The 21,366-nt window shown below is 51.6% G+C and overlaps 7 protein-coding genes across 8 annotated transcripts; 4 read left to right on the top strand and 3 right to left on the bottom strand.

Moving 5' to 3' along the window:
• The first annotated feature begins 1,653 nt into the window (after positions 1 to 1,653).
• Positions 1,654 to 4,684, top strand: FVEG_00767 (hypothetical protein). Its single transcript, XM_018887365.1, has 3 exons — positions 1,654 to 1,933; positions 2,049 to 3,286; positions 3,343 to 4,684. Exons 1-3 carry the CDS (start codon positions 1,658 to 1,660, stop codon positions 3,971 to 3,973), a joined length of 2,145 nt encoding a protein of 714 aa, XP_018743112.1. The 5' UTR covers positions 1,654 to 1,657; the 3' UTR covers positions 3,974 to 4,684.
• FVEG_00768 (hypothetical protein) lies at positions 4,594 to 6,067 on the bottom strand. Of its 2 annotated transcripts, none has more exons than XM_018887366.1 (2): positions 6,032 to 6,067; positions 4,594 to 5,976 (listed from the first exon to the last, which is right to left on the bottom strand). In XM_018887366.1, exon 2 carries the CDS (start codon positions 5,690 to 5,692, stop codon positions 4,850 to 4,852), a length of 843 nt encoding a protein of 280 aa, XP_018743113.1. In that variant the 5' UTR covers positions 5,693 to 5,976; positions 6,032 to 6,067; the 3' UTR covers positions 4,594 to 4,849. The 2 variants fall into 2 exon arrangements, with proteins under 2 accessions (XP_018743113.1, XP_018743114.1); XM_018887367.1 differs by having other exon boundaries at positions 4,594 to 5,972.
• Positions 6,068 to 7,138: 1,071 nt separating this feature from the next.
• On the bottom strand, positions 7,139 to 8,836 carry FVEG_00769 (oxidoreductase). Its single transcript, XM_018887368.1, has 3 exons — positions 8,506 to 8,836; positions 8,018 to 8,455; positions 7,139 to 7,967 (listed from the first exon to the last, which is right to left on the bottom strand). Exons 1-3 carry the CDS (start codon positions 8,558 to 8,560, stop codon positions 7,285 to 7,287), a joined length of 1,176 nt encoding a protein of 391 aa, XP_018743115.1. The 5' UTR covers positions 8,561 to 8,836; the 3' UTR covers positions 7,139 to 7,284.
• Positions 8,837 to 9,301: 465 nt separating this feature from the next.
• Positions 9,302 to 10,694, top strand: FVEG_14725 (hypothetical protein). Its single transcript, XM_018903696.1, has 2 exons — positions 9,302 to 9,732; positions 9,785 to 10,694. The coding sequence occupies exons 1-2, from the start codon at positions 9,493 to 9,495 to the stop codon at positions 10,445 to 10,447; spliced, it is 903 nt and encodes a 300-aa protein (XP_018743116.1). The 5' UTR covers positions 9,302 to 9,492; the 3' UTR covers positions 10,448 to 10,694.
• Positions 10,695 to 10,820: 126 nt separating this feature from the next.
• Positions 10,821 to 11,721, top strand: FVEG_14726 (hypothetical protein; the record flags this gene model as incomplete). Its single annotated transcript, XM_018903697.1, has 2 exons — positions 10,821 to 10,869; positions 10,931 to 11,721. The coding sequence occupies 2 exons, from the start codon at positions 10,821 to 10,823 to the stop codon at positions 11,719 to 11,721; spliced, it is 840 nt and encodes a 279-aa protein (XP_018743117.1).
• A 66-nt stretch (positions 11,722 to 11,787) lies between these two features.
• On the bottom strand, positions 11,788 to 13,463 carry FVEG_00771 (deoxyhypusine synthase). Its single transcript, XM_018887369.1, has 3 exons — positions 12,985 to 13,463; positions 12,131 to 12,910; positions 11,788 to 12,080 (listed from the first exon to the last, which is right to left on the bottom strand). The coding sequence occupies exons 1-3, from the start codon at positions 13,195 to 13,197 to the stop codon at positions 12,000 to 12,002; spliced, it is 1,074 nt and encodes a 357-aa protein (XP_018743118.1). The 5' UTR covers positions 13,198 to 13,463; the 3' UTR covers positions 11,788 to 11,999.
• Positions 13,464 to 13,809: 346 nt separating this feature from the next.
• FVEG_14727 (hypothetical protein) lies at positions 13,810 to 21,322 on the top strand. Its single transcript, XM_018903698.1, has 3 exons — positions 13,810 to 14,212; positions 14,352 to 18,816; positions 18,865 to 21,322. Coding segments are annotated over exons 1-3 (6,690 nt in total). The 5' UTR covers positions 13,810 to 14,210; the 3' UTR covers positions 21,088 to 21,322.
• Positions 21,323 to 21,366: the final 44 nt, after the last annotated feature.

Here is a 21,366-nt window from a genome sequence, read left to right as displayed (position 1 = left end):
TAAGCTTCGAGTCAAGTATTGTCCAACCTCTCCGGATACTGTACAGCGAACTGGGGCCAAGCCTAATCAAGCCTTACGGGGGTTACCCTGGCATGATGACAGTCGCGGAATGCCGCGATGTGATTGACTGAGCCAGTTGTCTCGAACTAGTTAGGTGGTTCCTCCGAACCCCTGACTGCCAGTGGACATACCGGTTGAGGCGTCAGTTCAATGGTCTTTTGTGGTGTCTCGACTCACATGTCGTTAGCATCTTGTTTGACTTTCGGGAGCCCGATATGCGAGAGAACGGGGTCTGGGGGTTTATGCCTCAACGACAGAATTCAAGACATCCATGCCCAAGATTTCAAGTTCCAAGACTTGGGCCTGCCTTCCCATGCGTGCTTACAGCATCAGAGACTTGGACATAAGACATACCCAAACAGGTGACTTAAAACACAGAGGGCCTCATGTTCTTTAAGGGAACTAAATTTCTGTAGGCGGGCCAGTCTGGCGTATAGTTTTGAATCACTCTGACCGAAACGATGGATCTCTTGGCATCCGTAGTTCGTACCGATGACATTTTATGCAGAGCTTCGTGGCATTTCTTGACCTTGAGTGCTAGACATCTGGCGTTCACTACCCTTGTCAACTCAAAGACGAACAAAGAAAACCGGACCCGGCAACTCCCCCATGCGAAGATCGCAGCAACGTGGACCAGAGGGGAGTCCATGATGAGTTGGGTGTAGAGCCAGGGGGAGGTGTGCAGCCGGCGCACCTAGCCTCAAAGCTGGAGACGAAGATTAGACGCCAACGCCCCTCTCAGCCAAGGCAAGGCAAGTCAGTCATGACAAAACAGGACCAGCCAGACAAGGCCGCGGCTGTGCAAGGCGATGAGTGAGAGAGACAAGAGCGTTGCGGTGTGCGCCGTTATACAGCAGTTCATCCGCGCAGCAAAAGTTAGTGTTGAGCTACAACCCCGGCCTCAACTATGACAGGTGCCAGATCGGTTTGGCCATTGCGGATGGCTGTCCCGACAGTGATGCTGAGGCCATAGTGGCATGGAATCGCATGGCATGGCAAACCATGTTGTTATGGCTTTTGTCGTGACAGTGGGTTGGTCGGAAGGAAGACAGTCGACTTGATCAAGACCGAACTCAGAATACCCTCACTTTGCAGCTCCGTATTGGGCCAGCTCATTGAGCATGGTGCGCTCTGCATTGTATTGACTCAACCTGTATTTTCTTTTTCTGCTTCATCCTTTCTCAGTGTCATTTTCCATGTTCCCACACTAGGCCCTCCTCGTCTGGGTACCTATCTATTGGAAAAGATGGAGACATTGGAAGAGCAGAAGCAACACCCAACGACTAATACCAACCGCATAGCCAGCAATGCGATGCTTCTCCAACGTTTATCCCCGGCCCGTTAATGTCCTCTGCCTTACTACCAAACGCATCGACTCCACTCACCTTACTTCTTCATATTCGTCGATAGACACGCCTTCAGATACCCCTGTCATCGCGATATTGCTGCCGACACCCCCTCCCCATGTTCCTCGATGCCTGCTCCTAGACCATCCTGTTCGTTCAAGCTCGTGCTTCTTGATGGATTTCTTCGTCACATAGGTGCATTATAGGTCAGGCTTCCTGCTAAGGCGCGCCTTGTTCACCGTTTCGCGGAGATGCAATCAGACCCTGATTTCCTCACTGCATCTTCCTCTCCCCACACCGTTACGTTGTTGCTGTGTCGCCTCTTTTCGACCCGACAAGTTCTTTTGGACCTTGAGTCTAATAATATTCTCCGGGCTCAACTTTCTTTTCTTTTTCGATTCTTCCAGAGTCCACTTCTTGGCCTTATTCAGCTTGGGCTCTCATCCACCTCCAGTTCTACTGCCTGGACCTCGGTCAAGACTAACAACACAAGAATAGGAACAGGAAGAAGCAAGGCGGTCCGTAACGTGGGTCCATATCCTGCGCATAAGTAACATCTCCTGGAGGTTATACTAAGTTAGTAGGGGCCCAGTGGAAGATCTGACCGAGTTTTCTCTTACTCAAAGTGAAGGACTCTCGAAGATCTTCTTTTTGCCTCCTACCTATTGCCATCTCATCTATTCTCTACTCTCCCCACGGCTTTCGATTACAGCTTCTGAGATAACAAGCCTTACCTTGGCCTCATTTACCTCGATTGGCGCCCCACGACTTGCTCTGCCTCACCATATCATCCTATTTGAATCCATTGGCTGGAGAGAACCCTGGACATCACCAATCACATTGCCATCTGCCCATCAACTCCTTGGAGCCACGCTTTGTGATCTGAACAACCATCACTGTTGCCTCCCGAGACAGTTCTTTCTCCTTTTGCATCTTTGTGGCAACCCGGTACCTGACAGAGCCCAACTGTGTCGATACCTAACCCAGCTGCCCACCACTACGCATCAGTCAATACGAGAAGGCCTCCATTACTACACTCCAAGTCTTATAGACACTAAGGGCGACAGCAACGCAAGTGACTTCATTCCCGGAGGTTTCAAGAGCAAACTAATTACCCCACCTCGATCTCACGAACATAGTTCACGCACCTACAGCCGATTCAACCATCTGTACAGTGGAAAGAAACATAGGGGTTTCGTGACCCCCCGATATACAACGCTTTTAAGCAGCACCAAGCTTCTCGGAGCCGCTGCAACAGACATTACTTCACCAACACGGCCAGAGAAAGTCGCCGAGCTGGCCCAACTCAAGAGCGAGTCTCCACTCTGCCTCTTGCGGGCAGAGTTACCGCCATCCATCGTGGGTGTAGAAGACCGTCTCGAGCGGGGGCGTACGCCTCGCTCATATGCTAACGGTCCATACGCGGGAAGACTGGATGGTCAGACTGTCGCGTTAGACTTTGCTGCTCTTCTGAAGGCATCCGGATCTCATGAGCCTCCTGCCTCGCCGCTTCATCAGACCCAGCCTGTTCCAGCTCCCACTTATCAACCATTTCCTCCCAAGGCATCGCCAGCTCCACCACGGCCTGTTGCGCATGTGGCGCCACCACCGCAGGTAGCTTCGACACAGATGTCTGGAAGACGCGGCATGCACCCCCATGCTACAGATCAGCCACCCGTGAAGAAGCAGAGCAAGTGGTCACCAGAAGAAGATGCCCTTATCATCGAGCTTCGAGGGCGTAACATGAAGTGGGAGGATATCTCAAAGCGTCTGCCTGGCCGGAGTGCCATCAGCTGCCGCCTACACTACCAGAACTACCTCGAAAGACGAAGTGAATGGGATGAAGAGCGCAAGAATAAACTTGCCAGACTTTACGAGAGGTAAGGGGCTGGTATAAGCCATTGGTCTTTAAGAAAACATACTGACAGGACTTCAGGTTCAAACCAGAAATGTGGGCAAAAGTTGCAGAAGAGATGGCGGTGCCCTGGCGAGCAGCAGAGGCCATGCATTGGCAGCTTGGTGAGGCAGATATGGCTAGACGTGCAGGCGTTATCCCTTTCTCTCTAGCTGCAGTCAATGTCGAGGGAAACAACAGTCACAGGAGCTCCCCCTCACGCAGCCACATCCACTCGCAGCCCCAAGTCAGCATGCCTCGCGATCTTGGAGTACCGTCGCCTCGAATTGTGTACAACAGACCTCCACCAATGATTGCTAGTAGCCGAACTATGGTTCCCCGCCGAGAATCGATTCCTCCGCCGCCTCCTTTGTCCATGGTTCCAGATCCTGCTGAAGCTCAGTATGTGCCAGGGCCAGGTTTGGCACCGATCCAGAACCAGCCACCACCTCGAACAGCTGGTATGCTTCCTGGGGTCGCTGAACTTACTGGAGGAGTCAGCCCCTATAGTGCACCTGCTGCAGTGCCTAATATGGGACATATAACCGGGGTAGGTCAGGGCCCTCTGTATTCAACACTCGCCAGTTACTCGATGGAATCGGCCGGGTCCAAACGAAGAGCTTCTCCAGATGAATATCCGCACGAGGCGAACCAGCGGCGCCGAATCACATAGCCTGCCATGCCTGAAGCAGCTGTACTATATGAGCGCTTGATGAGTGACTCTTGAGTCCTTCCGGGCATTTGTCTTGCATCTTGTCTCATAAGACGACAACGATTGGGTTATTGAGTGCGGTAAAGAATGTACGACTTTTATGATGGTGTTAAGAGCATGGGATTGCATAACTACACGGACAGGAACAGAACAACATTTTTTGACTTATGGGCAATCTATTGCCGGCAGGTCTGATTGGAGCATACCGAGGAACACAATAGCATATGGGTTTTAACGACGGAACGGGATGGATTGGACAGGATGGAATGTGGGCATGACTTATTAATGTAAAGAAAATCTTTTGGGGAGACCATTGGTGTATTTTTTCTTCTTCTCATTTCGGTTCTTTGAGTTGTCTTTTTTATTATGTTCATGTATTACAATTTGCATTGGCCAGAGGCATCTGCATGGCAATGGATACTGGTTGTTTGAGGACCTAGCGATGGAAGCATCAGAAAGGGTGAGGTCAAGGATGATCTCAGGAAACCGGAGTTGAAAGAGAGACAGTGTTGTTTTGTTACACAGCGTTTGCATTTTCCCTGTTTAGTATCACTTTCCCATTGATAGACACATATGAAGATGTGATAGAGAAATTTTCAGTATAGATGGAATGTACAGTTAGCGTTGTTACTCGAGTTGAGCAATACCTTGAATATTACCAGTTTGAAGACGGCCAAGTACTCTTCCATGGTTGGGCAAGAGCGAGACATGCAGCGTAAATATTCGGTGAAAGATTCCTTTCAAGGTTGGTCACCAAACGCATAATGTATCCGGGACTTCTTTTTCGTAAAGCCTATAAGATCTTGCCTTGCGCCGCAAGTTACCGTTGATGAGGTCTCACGACGGTCGACTACATACCACCCACCAGTTATCCTTCTCGTAGCCGGTCTCTACAACGATGCCCCCAGCCGCCTTGACATCCTCCTCGAGCTCACCCTCCTTGTACAGGTGGTAATAGCGCTGGAACGTGCCTCCGGGTTCTTGACCTTTTGGCTTCCGCATCACCCACGACACAAGGCGATCCTGGTCACTGCTCGCGTCCCACCCGCGACGGCTCGACGCCTGCTCTAGAGCCCACACATAGACGAGCACACGGCCGGCTTTGGGAGTTACGAGTGTCAGTAACTCAGCAATGGCGGCTTGTCTTCTCTCGCGTGTCGACATATGGTGCACGACAGCGATGCAGATAACAAAATCAGCGGCTCCCTTGCGATAAGGAAGTGCGAAGCCATCGGCGACAGCCACATCTACATCAGATACTCTAGGATCATGCTCGACACCGTCTTCCCGAGGCCGTCTCAGCTCAGTCCGGGCGAGCTGGACGAGAGCTGGACTCCGGTCGGAGCCAAGCAGGTGGACAGACGGGTTGACACGTAGATACTTGCCGTTGCCGCATCCCACATCGAGACCGAGACTGCCGGGCGGTTGAGATAGCAAGAAGCTGGCAACCCGAGGCCAAGGCTTATGGCGGGTGGCTGAGAAGTGCGGTGCGATGGCTTCGTAGACTGCGTGAACGTGGGTGGCCTCGTACGTCTCTGGCGCCTCTTCCGCTGCAGACTGTGAGAAGGACTCTGACTCTGTGGGGGCCGATGTCTGGTTGGTTTGTGTCTGAGAGCTGGGTTGCTGGAGTGGCCTGTCCTCTTGATCTCCAGCCGGCGTGGCCGATGAAGCACTTGCCATGATGGAAGATGATGAAAGGTTACGTGCGGGTTCTCTCTCTACAGGGCGCCTTGTGGGGTATAATCTTCCTTGTCTCTCGGTTGTACTGTATCTGAAATGACCTAGAGAGGGACGGAGGGAGGGGGTGTGAAGTTGTTGCGCCTGAGCGTTGAGAGATGAAGTTATGATTGAGTTGGTTGGTTATGTTTCTTGTGATGCTAACTAATTTCTTCAATATCCGAATAGTGAGTGAGTGAGTGAGTGGATGCCCTCCACTGGTCTGGGTTGTGTTGGGCTGGACCTAACTGGGGTAATTAGTGGGTGTGGTCTGCGAATCGACGACCTCAGGGAACTACCTACACAGTAGTATTTAGTGGAGTCATGGATGTTTTGGGCTCCGTCTTCATCCTGTGGCTTGAAGGAACATGTTCACCCCATTACTACCTTATACAACGGCCGCCAGTCATGAATAATGGCTCATACTAATAAATGTCTCTGATGATTCAAGTAACTCTAGGTACCTGGCCTATTAATTTGCCAGGTTAGTACAGTAGCGAGACCAGACCAAACCATTGCCCCATGCGAGTGCGGTATATTGGTGGCTGAGTGCCAAGTTGATGATTCTTACACTATAACATACAATGCAGTCAGTTGCTTCATCAGTCAAGGATTGAAGTGTTGCGATTAGACTTAAATTACTTATGAAGTAGAAAACCCCTCTCTTACACATATCCCCTGTTAGATTTTGAGGCCCCTTGTCACGAACACCTCGGATCCGCCTCCAGGCCTCAAAGTCAAAGCTTCTTGATACAAGTACAGTCAGTACCTTGTTCCAACAGTGCCTTTAAATCGTGGACCCCACAGTCTCATCTCTCTCACATCACATCCATCACTCGTCTTCACATCTCATCTCCCCATTCACACGACGCGAATCCTCCGCCACTCGGTCATTAGGGACCAACAAGTCCGTGCCTTGCTTATGGAACACATTTCGGGCATCTTCTGCACCCCTCTCCCGTGTCAAGTTGGGCATACACTGCTGGGATAATCTTTAACGATTGATAATAAGCCGTTCATGCCAGGGGCTGCGAGCTGTGGGCATGGGTGCTCCCGCTCGCTTGAAAGGTACACTGCACGTCATCATAAGCTGAGACTCGAGTCTTGAACTTGTGCTTCAGCAGAGAAGCGTGTAAATTGGTGTCTTGGCTTGGATGATTCATCCTTGGATTTGCACCAGGGGCCAATGCGAGCGACATGGAGTGGAATCAACCCGCCAGGCGCCAATTTCCCTCTCTTGCTTTCTTCCTTGTCATCCGGTCAAGACACACTCGTCAGATGTTGGTGATTACTTTTGAAACCCAATGGCCTTCCCCTGTCATGTCACTTTAGACACGAACCGTTAATCTGAAGCACCCGCCTGTAGCGCCAGGATTCGCTGATCTCTGACGATGCATGTAGTACGCATTTTATGCAAGTGGTGAGAGTTCACATGTCACTCGATGCATTGACGCAGGTGCGTGGTACAGTTCAATGCTGTGAAAATCCCTGCATATCCTCGAGCTTTTATTTCATCATTAATTCTAGTATCGTGCCCAACATCACACGTCGTATTTTCATTTTTTGCCAGTATTGAGAGGACTGTTGGGGTCGAAGACATCAGTGGTGATGAGATCGGGGTAGGAAACGCCGCCCTGCTTGAGTGCGCTGTCCATGACCTCCATGATGACTATACTCTCTGACCAAGGCATCGAAGCACTCTCCTTTTTACCATCCCGTAGGCAACGTGCACACTCATCCGCCTCCCAGAACATACCGTGGCCCCAGTTGTTGCGCTTAGGATCTGTAGGAATTGGGCAGTTCACTACTTCCACCTTGCCATTGGCGTCCGACTTGATCACTTTGTACTCGGTCGGCCGGAATGCAGGACCAGTAACCTGGATTTCACCCTTGGAGCCCTGAATACGGATCGCGGGGCCACCAGTGTAAAGACCATCGACGTCGGTGGCGATGCGCAGTGAGGTAGTCGCAATACCAACAGAGTTGTGCTTAGGGAACTGACAGATGATACTCGTGGACTCGTCGGCACCTGTGCGATACTTGTTGATGGAGGCTACAACCTTTGGAGCCTCCTTTTCGGTCTCGGGCTGGACATGATAGAGAGATTGGAAGACCCAGGTCAAGGAGTAGATGCCGAGATCGAGTAAAGCACCACCTGCAAGATCAGGATTGACCATGCGGTTGGAATCAGGAAAGTCAAGATCCTGGCTATCAGTATTCTTGTTGAACGAGAGGTCGGCTACAGGAGGGTCAGCTATACCGTATAACCTCGACAGGCATTCTTCTTACCGAATGTACGATAAACAGTACCAATGGTACCAGACTGGATCAACTCTCGAATCTTGATACTGAGAGGGAAGTATCGTGTCCAGACAGCCTCCATAAAGAAGAGGTTCTTGGACTTGGCGACCTCATATAGCTTCTGGGTCTGTGCAGCAGTAACGGTGAGTGCCTTTTCACAAAGAACATTCTTGCCGGCTTCGAGGGCCAGCATAGCATTCTGGAAGTGGTGGCTGTGAGGTGTAGCAACATAGATGATGTCAACGCTTGGGTCGGCGACTAGCTCAGCGTAGGAGCCGTAGACCGCCGCGGATGAGGGGCCGTCAATCTTCTTGATAAAGTCGCGTGCGCGATCGACGGAGCTGGATGAGGCAACAGCGACAATCTCATGCTGTACATCGTTGACATCGCGAGCGGCCGGGTCTGTAAGAATGTCTTTAGTGAAGCCTGTATGGGAGTTTAGTGCCTTATTCATCGTGTTACAGAGCTGAACTCACACTCAGCGATGCCACCGGTAGCCAAGATGCCCCATTTAGCAGTATAAGGAGTCATAATTACAGCTGATTACGGAGTAGTGATGAAGTTGATATGCCACGCAAAGGACCCAAGATGTTGAAAAGAGGAGGTTGATAAGTATTCTCAGAGTCAACAACTCAAGTGACGTTACCTATCTTGATGAGCTTCGACCCCTCAGAGCTATGGCGGGGCAATTGCAAGATCCAATCCAATCCAATTATGTCCAGGGCGGGTTGTGGAGAGATGCATTTCACTTGGCATATCCGGAGACACGGCCCGTTGTTCGATACTAGACAGTTTTAGGAAGACCTCTGAACAACAGCTATCTTAAGAGATCGCGGATTAATATAACACGGCTTATTTAGATGGAGTGACTTATCGACCGTGAAAATTTGTACTTGATACCGTCCATTGATTGTGATTTCTCAACCCCACGTTGATGTGGGGGTCGAAAACCAAGAATATCGACGTCAACTACCTACCTCCTAGGTAGGAATAAACTGACTTACATGATCTGGTCATGTCCGCTTAATTTCCGCATCAACATGAATCTACTGTACAACTCAACGTAGCCTACACTTTCTCCAATTGTGTTCGAATAGTTCAGCGCTGTCTCACGCTCAACTTCAAGTTTACTGCTTATAAGGGCATCGACTTGGTTAGGCGGCCGCCAAAAACTGCATGTCTATACGCGGGGAACCCTCAATGTTTGCAGTCAATGATTGGCTGCCTAGTAATGGGCGTTGGTCGTTGAAATTGACGCCATGTACAGGTTGTTTGAGGCTCACCGTGGCGTAATTAACCAAAATCACAAGCTTAACCTATCTCCAAACTCAACCTCTTCACATTTCAAACACCCCTCTAGCGCTGTCTCTCTCAAGTACTGTGTTCTACCAACACCAACAAACCAATCGTGTACTTATATAGTCAATCCACTTTATCTTCTCTTTTCAGTGGTACTTCTCAACATGGCAGCCAAACTAGCCAAAGACCTCACCCTCAAGGGCTCATCCACTGCCATGCCAAAGCTGGTCTATGGCACAGCGTGGAAAAAGGACAGATCAGCAGATCTTGTTTATTTAGCTCTCAAGCACGGCTTTCGCGGAGTCGATACAGCAGGACAACCCAAGCATTATAATGAGAAGGGCGTTGGGGAGGGTGTGCAAAGAGCTATCAAGGAGGGCCTTGTTAAACGTGAAGGACTCTTTGTAGGTTCTGTCACCATGTACATCAACAAACTCGGCACTGACCTGTCCTCAGCTTCAAACAAAGTTCTCTCCTCCAGGGAATCAAGATGAAAATGCACCCTATGATTTTGATGCACCCCTTGTGGATAAGATTCATCAATCTATTCAGTCATCCTTGACTTACTTCACCCTTGAAGGCGAGGAACCTTACTTTGACAGCGTGCTTTTGCATAGCCCCCTGCGAACTCTCGAGGAAACCATCACTGCGTGGAAGACTCTAGAGACATATGTGCCTCACAAGATCCGCAACCTAGGCATCTCTAACACGACACTTCCAATCCTTAAAGCAATCAACGAGGCTGTCACTGTTAAACCAAGTGTTGTCCAGAACCGCTTCTACCCTGACACCAACTTTGAGGTAGATCTCAGATCCTACTGTCGAGAGCAAGGTATTGCTTTCCAGTCATTCTGGACTTTCAGCGCCAACCCCAGGCTCGCTGCTACCAAGCCAGTTAATCTGGTCGCAGAGAAGGCTGCAATTTCCGAGGTAGCTGCATACTATTCTTTGGTCTTGGGGCTCGAAGGCGTAACGGTTCTGGATGGAACAACGACTGAAAATCACATGAAGGATGACCTTGAAGGTATAGATAAGGTTGCCACTTGGGCGGATACGGACGGAATAGCTGAATGGAATTCTGCTTTGAAGCAGTTTAAGCAGAGTATCGGGGAAGCCTGAGGGCTTCTCTGAATACGTCTGGATCTTTAGTGGTGCTCAGGCGATTGGTACCTACGGTAGGGACGTAGAGGCAGACTCGCAGTTTCTGCCAGTGATAAGAAAATGGAAGCCGTCAACTTTACCTTTAGTACCGAAAGCATTCTGATTCATTCACATAAACTCTTGAACTTTCCTGTCACATCACTTCTCTTACTATCAATAACATAAGCCTTTTCCTTCCTCTCACATTTTCTCAAACTACGAGAGCATTCGCGTTCATCACACCTCGCCTTCCGCCGCCTCTTGTGATCGCACCAGCACTCACCGATCGCAGTGAACATTTGATCTGTCCAGGAGAACGTCGTGCCCGTGTTTCCAAACACAGCACTATATCATGAGTATTCGCCGAGATGCCGTCCAACGAGACTTCGGTCTCCGACCTGGTGCGTTTGATGCTTTTTGATGCTGCATCTCTAAATGCCTTCACCTAACTCTTACTATTAGGTTCACGGGCTGTGCCTAGACCTCAGTTGTCCATCGAACCCGTAGAAGATGTTATGACATCGCCCACCGAGATGAACTCTCCTCCCGACTCGTCTGATGATACCCGAGAGCCGTATGTGCAAGAGGATACCCCTCTCACCTCAGTTAAGGACACTTGCGATGACGAGCGCGAATCAACTATCTCTCCAACGATCAATACCAAGGGTCTGCTTCCAATCCCGAAAATTCGATCGCCAGCAAGACATAACAGCGACGACGATTCGCAGAGTGGCAAGGAAAGCCCCGTAAGCTCGGAAACTCCTTCCCTCCCCGACCATTTCCCGCCTTGCCCAAGAGAGCGACCTACACGCCAAGAGATCGCACTCTGGCGTGAAGGATGTATGTCTGTTCAACGTGAGGATGGGAGCGTTGATGGCTTCGACGTCGTGGACTGGCTGATGACAAGAAAGGGAGGAGTTCTCAACCCTTGGCCTACGCTAGACGAGGGGCGGATGGTCGTCGAAAGTATGGGACGGGAGATTCTTGACCTCGATGCGATCCACCGCCAACAGGAGGAAGAAGCAGAAGTTGCCAGGCTCAAAGAAGAGCGTCGACAGAGAAACAAACGACGATATCGACCTCGCGGTCAGATCGAGAAGGAAAGGGCCGAACGACGAGCTGCCCAAGAAGCCCAACAGGCCCAAGATTTAGCTAAGAAGACATCCAGTGCCTCTGATTCGGAACAAGGGCAAGACATGCCCGACACCGACGAGCCTCCAGCAAAAAAGGCTAGAGTTGACAGTGAATCCTAGATACGGCCACGAAGAAACGAAGGCAGCTACGTAAGCACACACACGGATTTGCATCTACACCCACAAAAGGAGAACTCGGCGTTAGGGACTTTCCAAATTAATAGCGACTAGGGGCCTGATTGTGTTCTAAGTCGGTTGCTTTCGCGTCAGCTTTGGGGTTCTTTGGGGCACTTTGGGTGTTTTATCAATTATGTCTTTGCGATGGCGGGTCATCACATGTTGTCCGCACCTCTAATACACTTTATTTAACACACTTTTACGTTCTATACCTTTGCTTTCTATTGGTCAGACTTTCCAACATCCTTCGCAAAAGTGTTTGCTACAATAAAGGGAAAACATGCTGTTGCCTCCATGTATACCTTGGAAATGGTCAGTGGCTAGCAGGAGTAGAAGAAACTTGTTGACTCACTTTCACATTATCAGCCCCAATCTTGATTTTGCCCCACGATACCGCCTCATCTGGTCTAGCACCCGCATCACTGCCATCAAATTCTTGTGCCGTGTTGATGTAAACCGCCGACTCAGCACCATTGCGCATCAAACATGCATTGGCAATGTGGTGCTTGACGATACCACCACCCAGAATGATCATACCGGCCCGCCTGGCTCGGACAGCAATGGTGTTGATACGTCGGATATCTTCAACCAGATCGATCTTCAGTTGGCGGGGTGAGGTCTTATAAGTATGGAAATAGAGCATGTCGCCGAGGCTTCCGTCAGTGATGGCAGGGCAGAACACTGGAATATTGTTCTTGTATGCCCAGTAATAGACGGATCGCTCGTCATTGATCTCCTGACCTAGACGATGAATTACCTTTGATGGCGTCCAGTTGATCTCTTCCTCAGTGCCTTTACTAGCCTCCTGCTCCTCAAGCATCTTGTCGAGAATGGGGACGACCCAGTCTTCGAAGGCGCAGTAGTTCGCATTAGGAACAACGAGGTTTCCAATGCGGTTGAGACCCTTGCGACGTAGTTCGGCTCCAGGGGTACTGAAGGAACCAACATATGTGTCACCAAGGCACTTGATGAAATCCTCTTCGATGCCACCAGCTGTGGTGACGATACATGACACGTGGTTATGCTCGACAAGCCAACGGAGGACACCACGAAGGCCTGATGAGATGAGGTTGGAAGTATATCCCAAGAAAATTGTGGTCTTGTCCCCCGTCTCTGGGTCTCTCCATGCACGCTGACAGTCGTTAGCCAAGGTGGTGTGCCTTTCATATTAGAACTCTAGTATAGAGTTTCTGAATCAGAACGCACCATATCATTGATGATCCTCACGGCTTCACACATAGAAGACGCTTGGAAGCCCATGTGGCGCATGCCCTCGAAGAGATCTTCCGCAGTGATTGGGCCTTTGAACTTGTTGAAGTCCAACTCCTCGACCTTCTGAGCGTCAGCAGGCATCTCCTCGGACTTGACCAAGACAGCCTCTGTGGCCGCCGAGGGCGGAGCATCGGAGTTGGAAGTCATTGTCGTTGATTTCGTGCCCAAGATGTTGATGTAAGTGGTGAGTCGGAGGTTTGAAGTCGTAAGTTTCTAGGTAAAATAGATAGATAGTGTGGACAACACAGAATTTAATGGCCAATCGAGGACAAAGCAAATGTTGAACACAACGCCAGGATGAGTAAAAGATCTAAGAACGAAACGAGTTTTCCCAATAGCGATGTATCACCAGATATGCTTTTCTCATTAAAGATTCTTACTTATTCTATGATTCGTTAATAACGTTGTAACTCTGACCTTATCTTCATGATTTCTCCCGTGAGAAAATCACGGCTCCGGGCTCCACATTGAAAAAAGACGGCGGGGTCCATCGGGGCTTCAAAAAGAAGTGGGCGTGCATGTATCCCTCCGACTGGCAGATCTATTTGTGGCCTAGCGTCTCACGGCAATTCTGGGTCAATGCCCCTGGACATTCGCTGAGCAGGCAGCCTAGGTACCTAAGTAGGCAGCTCTTCCATCCACCACTAAACGCCACGCGACAGTGCGTCCATTCCAATTTGCAGGATGGGGTCGCTTAAGCTTAGGCCCCTAGTATCCAAATGCACGCCTGAGGCTTGACTTTGATCCTCAAACCTTCAACCTACATCCGACCATCCCCTCTACCGCAAAAGGTACTGTCGCCTTTGCATATCGACCCTCATTTCAACGCGATTTTCTTGCCTCGGACACGGTATCGCATATAATAACGCTAATAAGTTCTACGTCTGGTTTGACTTTCTTATTTGATACCCCATTTATTCGACGGGTTAAGGGTGTTTTTTGGTAACCGAGACGCGAAGTCAACGATCTGGGTACAACACGGCGACACAAGGCCTGCGAAAGTTTTATAAATCTCGACGAGCCGATTTCCTCAGTGTTAAGCTTACGAGGCTTTACGTGGCGCACGATATTCGGAGTCACAATTTTGACTTTTGCGTAACTGGGTGTATGGGCTACCCATATATCACCACTTCCTTGGGGCATCCCGCGGCCTTTGAGAAATGTACGAACAATCGCCCCATCCCATAATCTTCCATTTCAGTCATGCGGCGAAGGAGAGACTCTGATTATCACCGCACGAATCGGTCCTTACGCCGTTCACTCCCTGCGGGATCGTCTTCATGCTGACTTCATCCATCTAGGGCCTCAAGATACTCACGCTATGAACGGTCCAGATCACCCCGTGACCGCTCGCCTGACCGATTTGACCGAACTCCGCAGTATAACGACGGAGACAGACGCCGACCGTCTGACGCCCGAGCAGGTAATGGCGGTTTTCAGCCAGGACGTGATTTTGGTGACCCATTACGACGCGAACCACCTCGCGGACCAAAAGCCTTGATCGATGCGCCTAGTGGCCCTCGAGGCGGAGGATTTGGAGGAGAGTTCCGCGGTGGTCGTGGACGAGGGCGCGGTCGTGGGTGGTCTTCAAGAGACGACAGCCGAGATCGAGGTCGAGATAGGGACATCGATTTTCGTGACCGTTACCATGATGATCGAAGCCGCGAACGCGACCGGGATCGCGAGCGCGATAGGGAATGGCGTGAGCCAAGAGATTTCAGATCACGACGCTCACCTATCGGCCGTGCAAGGTCACCAACAAGAGATTTCCGAGACCGCGATGGCCCTTTGGGAGTAGATGCCGATAGATCTCGACGCGGTTCAAGAGATGGAGGTCCTCCCTCAGCAGGATCATCTTCCTCCGATCCCCAGTTCGGCATGGCACCCTACCCTCGCGGTGGGGGCTTCCACCGAGGACGAGGTCGTGGGAGAGGTGACTGGTCTTCGGAGCGAGGTCGCGGCAGAGGGCCTTATATGGATGATAGAGGTGATCGCTACCCACGCAGTCGGTCTCAGGAGGGTCGCTGGGCAAGGGACCGTGATGACAGAGACAGGATGGACCGGATGGATCGCTATGCTGACCCGGATACCCGGCGAGACACTCGAGACGATCGCGACCCTCGCGACCGCGAACTGTTCCGAAATAAATTAGAGGCTCGTGCCAATGCCGGACACGAGTCGGGACTTTCCAGCAAAGAGGTATCGCCGCCTCCTGCTGCACCTTCTGCATCTGCTTTCGGACCCGTTCCTAATCGAGGACTGAGTGTTGGAGAGGGATATGTTTCAGCCAGCGCTGCAACAAAAATCCCCCCGACAGCCCCCCGCGCTTTCAATGATCGCCCCCCGTCAGCTGGACACGACCCAACAATGCCGTCAGTCGGTCTTGGGAAAGGCATGATGCATGATGGCCCCTCGATTCCAGTTGGTCCCAGAGCCCAGCAGCCACCGCCACCAAGGCCTTCTAGCAAGCAGTGGATCAATCCCAATCTAAAGAAGGGGCCTGACTCTCCCAAGTTGATGAGGTCACCGAGTTTTGTGCAACAACGACCACCCTTACGACGCGGCAGCTCCCAGTATGATCATTATCACGACGATGAAAGGCGGCCACGTAGTAGCGATGCGAAGTCGGAACCACATTACGATAATCGTGCGCGAACTAATTACAGCGCGGAACCTGGAGAAATCACCGTCAAGTCCGAACGGGAGTCTCAATCTGCAAGGGCATCGATGGACAGAGACACACGACCTACTAATGCTTCCAGACGGGATTCTTATCGATCCGGCCCTTCACCGACCATAGAGAACATGCCCAAATTTGGCCAGGAGTCAGAAATGCGCGTAAGGGACCCAAGAGAAGCTCCGAAGGAAGCGCCCCGAAGGAAGCGTTCGCAACCAATAATCAGAGCCTTGAGGTTCGAAGTTCCCCCGAAACCAGCACCTGTGGAACAGAACTCTGAATCTGACGACGATGATGATATGGCCGACTATTTCGATATGGAGATTGGGAAGACAGAGGCTGAACTAAGCAAACTGGAAAAACCAAAGTTGCCAACTCATGTCATGGCACGGTTTGCAGCTCTGTCTCACGGCTCAATGGTCAAGATAATCGGGGAAGGAGAGGGACTGCTCAAAATGGTAAAAAAGCTACCAGAGGCGGTGAATAAGCGCGTCATTGAAAAGATACACGACCCGAAACCTATGGAGGAGGCAAAGGAAGATGTAGAAATGGCCGACGCGGTTGACAGCACAGACAAAGTTGATTCCGAACCACCAAAGCAACTGCATCAAGAGGTACAGGCCGAGCTGGATCCTGAGCCTGAACATTCAATTCAAGTCAAGGGTTCTGAGGAGCCTGTTGAAGCTGCTCCCGCTCCAGAATCCACGGCACAAGGTGATCCGGAGAGTACCGAAAGGCCCATCGAACATGCTGCAAAGGCAGCTGGCGGGAAGGTTGATGACAGTTCCCACGAAGAGGCCGCCCCGAGTCTTGATAAAACGCCCAATCAAAGTCGTATCGAGAAGTCTAACGAACAACGTACCGAGAAACCTGTCGAGCAACCCATCGAAGAGACTTTCGGAAAGCCTGCTGAAGAAACGGAAGAAAATCATACAGAAAAACCTGTATCAAAGGCTGAGAACGAGGATACCGAGATGTCTATTGCACCTGAACTTGAACCAAAGTCAGGAGCTATGGATATCGACGAGCCTCCTACTGAGACCGATCGAGTCGCACCCGATAGTCCGCCACCTCCTTCCAACAAGAAGGCCGCGGATGTGCCTTCCATAGCAAGTGAGACTGCGCCTATAGAGTCACTTGAGCCTCAGAAGATAGAACGAACACCTCTGGGGCTGTCTGAGGATTCTCACAAGGAGACGTCTGACAAGGATAAGCCAATCGACATAACTGCAGAGACGAATGGTGTACAGCCTACACAAACGTCGGTGGCAAAGCCAACCGAAGCCCTCCTTGAGCCTACTACGGCAAACCCAGATAATGCTATTTCGGAGAAGACTACAGAACCTTTTACTAAACTTCACCCCGAGAACCTAACAGAGAACGCTGAAGCTCTTGGGCATGGACAGGTCGCAGTTGAAGGTGCTCCTGTTTCTGTGGTATGCCCGAATGTGGTTTTGCAAACGACGGAAACGGCATCAAAACCACCTAGTACACCGTCACAGGTCGACGACGACGAGACTGAGTCTGAAGATGATTCTTTTATGAACCTCGATACCGTTCGCCAGTATATGACCACGCCTCCAATCGATAGTCTGCCTGACTACAGCTGCATGCCTTGGGATAAAGATAGTACTTTCTTAAAGACCCTCGACTCCAGCATTGCATTGGATGAGTTTGTAGTCGAACACCTCGACAAGATGCATTTGGAGAAGTCAGCTGAACAGGACCACGACAGGAAGATCTATAAGGACAACTACGAACGGTACCTAGATTTTACAATGTCGAATGACCCAGCGGCTGTCAAAAGTCGTGGAAAGTTCTCAGTGTCGACAGGCATTGAAATTACAGGCACCGTAACGCCTGAACCAAAACATGAAGGAAGTGGTCGTGGACGACGTTTCGCAACTGAAAGAGACTTGGAACGAGTTTTGCAAGCATCAATGCGCGAGGACGAGGAGAGGAAAGAGCGCGAACTTCGAATGCAGCAGGAGAAGTATCGCACGGATAAGGAAGCCACCATTCCGAACATGATTTGGAACCAGGAGGAGAAGGACAACACCAAATACCTCGATAAGAGCGGATTCACGCCTGTTGACCGGCTGGTATCAGCATGGCGTGTTTTGCCTCCAGTTAACAACTTCACCGAGGAAGAAGCCGCCTTGTTTGAGAAAAGATACTTGGAAGCACCTAAGCAATGGGGTCGGGTTGCCGAAGCGATTCCACATCGTGATTTCGGTTCTTGCATTCAGTATTACTACATGAACAAGAAGGACCTTAATCTGAAGGAGAAACTCAAGAAGCAGCCTAAGAGGCGCAGAAAGGGCAAAGCGAAGCAACGATCTAGTGCATTGGTGTCGGAACTTGGCAACGGAGATGGAGAAACGGAAGAGAACCACGACACAGGAGAAAATGGCGAGAGGCGACGACCACGACGAGCGGCCGCGCCTACATGGGGCTTCGAACAGCCTCCAGTTGACACAGAGAACTCGACACCGAATGCGACACCGGGTAGACGTGGCGGGTCCGCGAAGGTCGACCATCCCGAAAAAGTTGATGGAAGAAAGAGGCGAAGAGGCCCAAAGGAAAAGGAGCCCAAGGCAGCCAAGGCGAACCAAACGTTGGCCGCAGCCCCTGGGCCTGGCAAGGGACGATCGAGGTCAAACTCCAGAGCGCTCAATACCGATGGTCCTTCAACTCCACTCCCAGCCGCTGAATCCCATCGTCACCCAGGTCAGTTCGAGCAGCACCCTGCTGGTATGCAGCTCCCTTTCCCCGTACAGCAGCAGCAGCAGCAGCAGCAGCAGCAGCAGCCACAACAACCTATTCAAACCCTCGAACGACAGCAGTCAGTTGCTCCATCCTCCATCTCCGAAGTCATGGCAGCGCCTTCACTTCGGCCTGACCCACCGCCTCAGCCTGCAATGGCTACATTCAACCTAGCCCACCCGCCGTCAGAGCGCAAGGCGCCTACTCAGGCCTCTAGCTACTGGAGTGTGTCTGAATCTAATGACTTCCCGCTCCTCCTGCGCTCGTTCGGCTCGGATTGGACAGGGATCGCAGCCCATATGGGCTCTAAGACCGCCGTCATGGTAAGTTCTAACTCTTCCACGTAGGTCCACTACTAATGCGCTCGATAGGTGAAAAATTACTTCGTCCGTCAAAAGGATCAGGGCAAGGCTGAGTGGGAGGTGCTTGTCCAGGAAGCTGACAGGAAGAGAGCTGTAGGCGACAAGTTGCCCGATCCTCCACAGCCATCAACAGGAGGGCGAGGGCGGAGGTATGACAGTTCAGCTGCAGCTTCTCGGCCGTTGGCTGTTGCCCCAGGTATCGATCTGCACGCAGAGACGTCGCAGCCCAAGATGGAGCCGTCAGTCCAACCCCCTCGTGTTCAACCTTTTGGCATGTACGGCAGCTCCATCGCCCAAGCGCCTATCACGCAGCAACCGCTTGTTCAACCTCAACAGCAATCCATGCCTGTTGGACAACATTCAACTACCCAGCCAGTAACTCAGACTATGTCCCCAGGTCCAAGGCCTTTGAGAGCACCTGCACGGCAATTCGGATTCCCTGACGGCGAGCGCGAGCGAGAGCGTGAACGCGACCGTGAGCAAAGTGTCCGAGTACCTCTTCCGCAGAAGGCTACCTCAAGACCTCCTGGTTCGGAATCACGGGAGCAGCGGCCTCTGGCTGCCGCGCAGCCCCTACAGCCTGCTCGGAGCGAAGCTATGATCGAACACAATGCTCATTTGGAACGTCAAAAGATGGAAATTCAGCGGCTCGAACAGGAGCAGCTTGAAATAGCGCGACAGTCGGAAAGACGGGTTAAGCAGGAGCCTGAAGTGACGCCACAGCCGCATCGCTACGAACCGTTTGGGCATCGCCAACAAGGAAGTCTTGGGGGTCAGCCGCTGGCAAGGCCACCGCAAGAGCCTGGACGCCCTCCATCTTATGCTCCTCCTTTGCAGCAACAAGCCCCTGTGCAGCCGGTACGAAACCTAATGGGCGAGCAAACCCCTGCTCGGTCACCTCAGATGAACACTCCATCCAGTCGCCCCATTTCTGCTCTCCAACATAGACCGTCATCTGGTTCGATGCACGAACAATATGGCTCGGTAACACCCCAATCTGGTACTCCAGTTCAACCACCGGCAGCGGCGCCACGTCCAGCAGAGCCTCGTAAGGGAGGTCTCAACATCATGTCACTGCTTAATGACGATCCTCCTCCACAGCCCAAACGCGTCAGTGATGTGACTAGCACTCCTACCAGACCATCACCTACTCCTCCGCCTCAGGCCATGGGCCGTACGCTCCCAGGCCCAGCACCGCCTTCTCAGATACGACGGGGCGAGGCAGAGTCATACTCTCCTTACGGCCGAGGAACCCCAGTAATGCCATCCCTCAAGCCAACATATGCGGATTCCCCTCAGCCTCAGCACATGGGTAGTTCGAGGGCGTCTATTGGGGTGTCCCTAGAAGCAACAGCAGAAAGGGACTACTACAGACAGAATCCTTACCAACCCAGTAGCCATAGCCGAACGAACTCACCACAAAGTGGCCACCGATATGCTCCTCCTGGACCTCCTGGACCCCCGGGACCTCCTCAGTACCAGAACCAGGGGTATCCGACTTCATACGCTGCAACAGGTCAACCAGCCCATGCCGGATCGCCAGGAGGGCAATATGCGCTTCATCCATCTGCCTCTCGGGCACGAGAAGTACCTCAAGGTGGCCGCGAGGCTTCATGGCCGCCGCCTCAGCAACCTCCTTCCAGCATGCAGCAGCCGCCTGGATGGGCATCTCAACAGCCACCAAATGCTCAACCCCTACCGCAACCGCAGCCGCAACAGCAACCGCAACCGCAACCGCAACAGCAACAACCGTGGCCTACGCAACATCCCTCGTCCAAGCCTCAAACCCCAGCCCCATCTTGGGCACCATCACAACCACCTTCACAGCCTCCGCCTCAGCAAGCTCACCATATGTCCATGAGAGACGATGGGCGTAATCCTTACTTTGCCAGTGGGCCTGGCATGCCGCCGCAGCAGCATCAGATGCAAGGACGCTACCCACCAACAGTGTCACGTGGCCCAGAGTCAGTGCCACCTCCGCAACCATACTCACGTTATGCTTCGACTCCTGGCCCTGGCCCGCCTCGAGAGATCCCCGGCCGCAGCTACACGCCCATCAGTAGTTACGACTCGCGCGGGCCGCCTCAGCCTCCGCCAGGGGCACCGGTTTATCCCGGCCATGATACAAGAGATCTGCGAGGAGATCCTCGAGTTGATCCAAGAGATATGATGAGGGGAGGATTGAGACCACATGAGTACGAAAGGCCTCCACCAGATCACTATAGGAGGTAGATAAATGGAAGCTTCTAAGAATACCATCACGGGTTTGGCGTAACTGAGGCGATGGGCTATGCAGCATGAGCGGTCTGAATTCCATGTAAATTATATACCTAAACTGTCACTGGCTTTATTTTTTGGACAAGCGAAGTTGATAATCCAAGCAGACATAACCTGTTAGCATGCTTTCTGCTGAACTGTCACTTGGATGTTTCGTCAGACTGTGTCGTGAGGGGCTCAAGAGCTCCATGAGCCGAACCCCATTAATTAGAGTAAATACCCACTGTAAAGTAA

Source organism: Fusarium verticillioides, chromosome 1 (assembly GCF_000149555.1).
Source record: "Fusarium verticillioides 7600 chromosome 1, whole genome shotgun sequence".
NCBI lineage: Eukaryota > Fungi > Ascomycota > Sordariomycetes > Hypocreales > Nectriaceae > Fusarium > Fusarium verticillioides.
Note: the sequence above shows the minus strand (reverse complement) of the source record. Positions and strands in the feature narration are given on the sequence as shown.